Source organism: Loa loa (genome assembly GCF_000183805.2).
Source record: "Loa loa unplaced genomic scaffold supercont3.202, whole genome shotgun sequence".
Classification (NCBI taxonomy): Eukaryota; Metazoa; Nematoda; class Chromadorea; order Rhabditida; family Onchocercidae; genus Loa; species Loa loa.
The window spans coordinates 8,495-14,615 of NW_018108382.1; the positions used below are offsets into that span (position 1 = coordinate 8,495).

At 25.5% G+C, this 6,121-nt stretch overlaps 1 protein-coding gene across 1 annotated transcript; it reads left to right on the forward strand.

Annotated features, from left to right (window-relative positions):
• Nucleotides 1-1,353: 1,353 nt before the first annotated feature.
• Nucleotides 1,354-1,873, forward strand: LOAG_11793 (hypothetical protein; the record flags this gene model as incomplete). Its single annotated transcript, XM_003147310.1, has 2 exons — nt 1,354-1,452; nt 1,655-1,873. The coding sequence occupies 2 exons, from the start codon at nt 1,354-1,356 to the stop codon at nt 1,871-1,873; spliced, it is 318 nt and encodes a 105-aa protein (XP_003147358.1).
• Nucleotides 1,874-6,121: the final 4,248 nt, after the last annotated feature.

Here is a 6,121-nt window from a genome sequence, read left to right on the forward strand (position 1 = left end):
AATAATAATAATAATAATAATAATAATAATAATAATAATAATAATAATAATAATAATAATAATAATAATAATAATAATAATAATAATAATAATAATGATAATAATAATAATGATAATAATAATAATAATAATAACAATAATAATAATAATAATAATAATAATAATAATAATAATGATTCAAAATTTTAATAAAATTGAAATTAATCAATGAAAGGAATGATGTAACATTGTTATTGATAAGGATATAGATAAATGGAATACAAAAATGTAATAATAACGTGTAGGAAAGAAATAATGAAAATTGTTGAAATAATATAGTATGAACAATGAAAGGAAATGTATTGATGTAATTTGATCTACAATATAATATTACTATTTAATAAGTATTAAGAACTGGATAAAATGGTAGAATTTTTAGTGCGAGAATTTTAGTTCGTTAAAATTTGGTGTTTAAAAATGAAAGTAACATAAGCTTTCCAGTAAATGTACTAGTAAGAGAAGCAATAACAAAAGTGAATTAATTGATTTAAAAGCATTGGAAGAGTAAAATGAATTAATGTTAGTTCCACTTAGAATATTACATTTCTGTTTTCACTTTCTTCTTTTCTTTTTAGATTTTAGCTTAAATTTTGTTTACATTATGTGATAAACCAAAATTCAATTTTGAGATCCATTTAGAATGAAAAATAAAAGATGAGCTAAGAAGTGATATAAACTTGAAGGAATAAGTTTACTTTTGAAAATTTTATAAAATTTGTGCAAATTTAACTGTATTAAGATTTGTTTATTCGCCATTTTTTTCATCAAATAATATAATAAGGTGAAACTGACTTTTTCTTTTCCTTTTTTTTTTAAAAAATTAATTTTCATAAATCGCCTGTTCATTTTCATCTGTTGCAATTTAATTTCAGATATCATTTCTGCATAATTATAATGGAAATTCACGAGAAGAAAAATATTGAGACAAGAAAGGAAAAAAAAAAGAAATCTTGTGAAAGGTTGAACGATTAGAAGTTAGTATGATGCAAACTATTTTTCAAGAATGGATCCGGAACATTTTCTGGAATATCTATCCATTCCGGATTTAGAATCTGACAACCCTAGTTCTACCAATTATGGATCTAATTTCCAGACCAAAAATACCTAACCAAGTTTCCTTTCAATTCATAGAAACCATTCAAAATCATTTTGTCTAGTTTATCATGCAAATAAATTACAATTCCAAAAAAAAATGGTTGGATTGAAAATAAGCGATAAGAAAGATACGCGCAAATATAAGTATCAGAAATGGAATACTCAAATAATGATGGAACAGATTTAAATATGTCTCATAAATACTTATAAATGAAACATATGAACAATAATGAAAAAGAAAGGGGAGATAACAATAATGAAAGGAATCATTTAAAAGTATGCCGGAAAAACTTTTTTTCTTTAGATTACAAAGAGCAGGTAATTAAAAATTAATTTTATTTGTTTGTAATAAAACAGTAATGCTTATAAGACAAATAAAGAGTAGTTTTGTATATATGAAATAAAACCTACTGAATGAGAAGATGACAAATAAACTTAGTAAGTTCGGTATTTTAAGTCCGATTTCCGAATTTGGTTGAAATTATTTTCGAAAGGTTAAAATCTCGTGATTTGTTAGCAGCACTTAGATGATGCTGCTGCAGTGGATTTCGAATCTATTACTACCACTACTACCACTATTATCATTACCATCACCACTACTACTATCACCACTGCTGTTACTACTATCACTATTACCACTGCTACTACCACTCCACTGTTTGCTGCTAAATTTAAGCTTATTATCAGTTTGGAAGGAGAAAAAAAAGGAAGGCGAAAAGGAAAAGAGGAAGGAAAATGATAAAAGGAGAGGGAGGAAGGAAAAAAGGGGAAAAAGAAATAGCCGTTTCAAAAAACAAGAAAAAAAAATTGTACTTTTTTTTTGATTTCGAAAGACTGCATGAAAAAATACAATAAAATGATGGAAGAACTGGATAGGAACAGAGAGTGATATTATCATTATGATTAGAAGAAGGACATACCAATTTTATCAACTTAAAAATGGAATTTTAAAAAAAAAGGAAACGATAAAAAGTTCTTTGGTTCCACAATCAAAAATTGACGAAGATGTTTTTTACTTTAACATATGCATATATATATATATATATATATATGCATAGCTATACTTTCATTTCTATATTCCTTACATTTTTTTTAAAGAAATTTTTCCATTAATGATACCAAAAATTAGGAAAAAAGAATAGGGCAATATTGGTTTTATTAATGTTAACAAAATAAACAGCACAAAAAAACAATGGAACTTAAAAATTGCATTTAATTATTAAGTAAAATTTTAAAAGAATCAACAATGTTTAAGGATAAAAACTTTATACCTTATTAAATGAGAATATTTAACAAGCATTTAAGTAATTATTGCAAAACACAAATTACATATCGTAATACAATATGTGTACCTATCAATGAATTCATTAGCACTGGATTATATATTAAAATATTGAGTAAATAAATAAATAAGTAATTTATAAATAAATAAATAAATGAATAAAACCATTCAAAAATAAGGACTGAAAAATTATTTCGATAGAATTGCTTTTCTTTTTTGGCAATATATGAACAAATAAATAAATAAACAAACGATTCTATCTATTTCATACTCAATAATTGAAATTATATGGCTAAAAAAAATAAATAAACTTGTTTTTGTGCAATATTTAAACATTGTCATAACATGAAACAAATACACTAACAATCCAATTCAATTGTTTATTGTTATAGAAAACTATTATTGAAGTTATTTATTGGTATAGAAAACAATTAATACTTAATGTGCAGAACGATGAAATGATAAAAAAGCAACTTTGGTTAATACATAACATGAGATAATATGATTATAATATTATTAAATAAACTTTATGTTATCTCATCCATATTCATAGCAATCTTTTAATTGATTAATATTTTTACATCAAATCTCATTCACCCTAAATTCCAAAATTCCACCTGACCTAAATTCCATGTTTTTCCTGCGCCAAATTTCATATCCTATCTATACAGTGTTTTCACAAATTTCTAATCTTTCAATTGTTGACCTATCATCTAACTTATGTGATGAAGTTGAATGATCAAGTTAGATTTCTCAAGGAAGACATGAATCATCAGAATTATCCAAGATTTGCAAGTGACAATTCTTCCTCATCTATTTTCAATTCTTTTGTCTTATAATTTGGAAATTCAATTTTAATTAAAAGTATTATTTTTTGCAATAAATCCAATGCGAAACAATTGCCTTGTCCAAATTGATGATTTCAATGATTAAAATGATCCTTTCTACAAAATATTCGAATTAATTTCCTGAATCAAAAATTTTTTTCCCATTCGAATTAAATTAATTTCAACTTTATCAAAGCTATCATTAATCTAAACCATAATTTGAGTTGTTTATTTAAATTTCTTAACAAATAATTAAAATTTTATTACAACTAATCAATCGCAATTCATTACTCACAGAGAAATTTCCTCATAATTTATATTCATATATGATTTTTATTTAAGCAAACACTGAATCAAAAAAAAGCCAGAAAAAAAAGATAACTGATGAGTAATTGATGAAAAATTGATGAATAATTGATGAAAAATGACGAAAAAAAACATCTGTTTCTTTGATTTATTGAAGAAATGAATTGGAATGGAATTGAATGAGATGTAATGAAATGAAATGAAATAAAATAAAATAAAATAAAATGAAATAAAATGAAATGAAATGAAATGAAATGAAATGAAGTGAAATGAAATGAAATGAAATGAAATTTGTGAAGAAGGTGCATATACTGTTGTAATACTTGAGCGAAGACGAGAAATACTTCATATTTTGAAGTACAAATGTAGAAAAACTAAAAAAAAACGAATTATTGAGATTTCGACGTCGAAAATTTATTTTTAAAAATGATTGTATAAAGAGTTGTATGTGAAATTATTCCATAAAACATTCCAAATGTGTCAAACTTTCTTTTTTTGTTTCGAAAACTTTAAATTTCAATTTTTGCATTCTTTTTTTTTCAATAAATAGTTAATAGTTAAGCAATTCTAACGAATTGTTATCTTTTTCTATCATTTTAATATTCCATTATTATTTATTTTTATATATTTTTTATATTAGATTAGACTATTCGATTAGCAAACAACTGGATTACTAACCAGATTAAACCAACAAATTCCTGAGAAATCAGACTATTAACTAATCAAACAAAACTAACTAATCATAACTGACTAAGACATCAATAGTAATTGCTGGTGGAAGTGTTTAGGTATAAGTTGACATATTAATTACTAGCACATGAACTTGCTTATTTTATGAAATGTAAGCTTAAAATACACTTAACCGTAATGTACCATGGAGAAAACGTAGCCATATGATTGCTATAATAGTAATAGCAGACGTATATCTGCTACCATTGCTAATAATGCAGGTTATCATTCACACAGTATATAAGCATAGTGATGATTAAAGCGATAAAATTTCAAATTTTAATCGGTAACAAAAATTCTCTAAGATTACTTTAGTTTTGAAAAATTTGAATTTCAATTTTCATTCACACACACATGCACACACAAACAATAATTGGATCAAATTACCGCTGAAATATCTCAATTAAATACGATAGTATAAGTTTTCGAATGATAAAGCTAATAATATGTTTGCTATCACGTAGTAAATATTAACTATCAATTTCAATTAGCCGTGAGAAGGAAATTAATTTTTAGTTTCGAATTTCTCAGAATTTAAATTCGAAAATTGTTGAAAGTGTGCAGTGAAATGAAAGTAAAACGCATTAAATATTAATCAATTATCACGAATAAAAGTTATCAGTTCGAAAGAAGCTTTAATTATTATGTAAATTTCTTTGTTTCTATATGTTCAACTATGTGATATTTATCAAGATTGTTATTTATTTTACCAATGACTATTGTTTGATTTTTAATTTATTAAATTTACCATGCTGTTTAATATCTTCTTTAGTTTCAAAAATTTTGCAAATCAAATTTTTCTCCCAAATGAAAGTTGATAAATGAATTTAGTATTCAAAACAAAAACTGCGAAAATATTGAGGGGAGAAAGAGGGAGAGAGAGAGGGAGAGAGAAAGAAAGAAAGAAAAAAAAGGGCAAGAAATTAAAATAAACGACAACGATCTCTTTATGTGTTCTTTTTTTTTATTTTTTAATGACAATATTGAGTAAATAAACAAGAAAAGGAAAATAATTCGATTGAAAATTATTAAATAAACAAAGAAATATTACTGTAAAATATCAACAAATTGGTTAAGTGATAATTTAGAAATATATGGAAAGAATGTTTGGATGAAAAATATTATCGATTAAAAAGGTGTTAATGAAAAGATAAGACAAGAAAAAACAATTTTTGTCCTTATTACTTCTTTTTTATCTTCTCTTGCTCTTTCACCGTTTAAATGATGCTATGAAAGGTTTTGAAAATGTTAGGGTAAAGGTAATGAAAAAGGAAAAAGAGGAGGAGGAAGAAGAGGAAAAGGAGAAAGGTGATGAAATAGTCCCTAACTAACTTCTGATGATGATGTTCGGTTTAGATGGGCAAGTTCAAAAGGTTGTGAGCCAAGAAGAGAAAGGGTACAGGAGTGACAAGAAGACAGGACCAAAGGAAATGGGAAAAGGTGGGAAGGAGTGGGCCAACAAGAGGAACAGGAGGAGAATGATGTTGGAAAGATGAGTGAAGATATGATGCATTGGGTATGTAATGTACACAAAGTAGTCGAACTTTATTGCTTTTCAATTTTACTATAAAATTTATGAAAGAGAGCGAGAACTGCAGCTAAAGTGAAGCTCATTAATACTACTGCAACACCTACTACTACTACTACTACTACTACTACTACTACTACTACTACTACTACTACTACTACTACTACTACTACTACTACTACTACTACTACTACTACTACTACTACTACTACTACTACTACTACTACTACTACTACTACTACTACTACTACTACTACTACTACTACTACTACTACTACTACTACTACTACTACTACTACTACTACTACTACTACT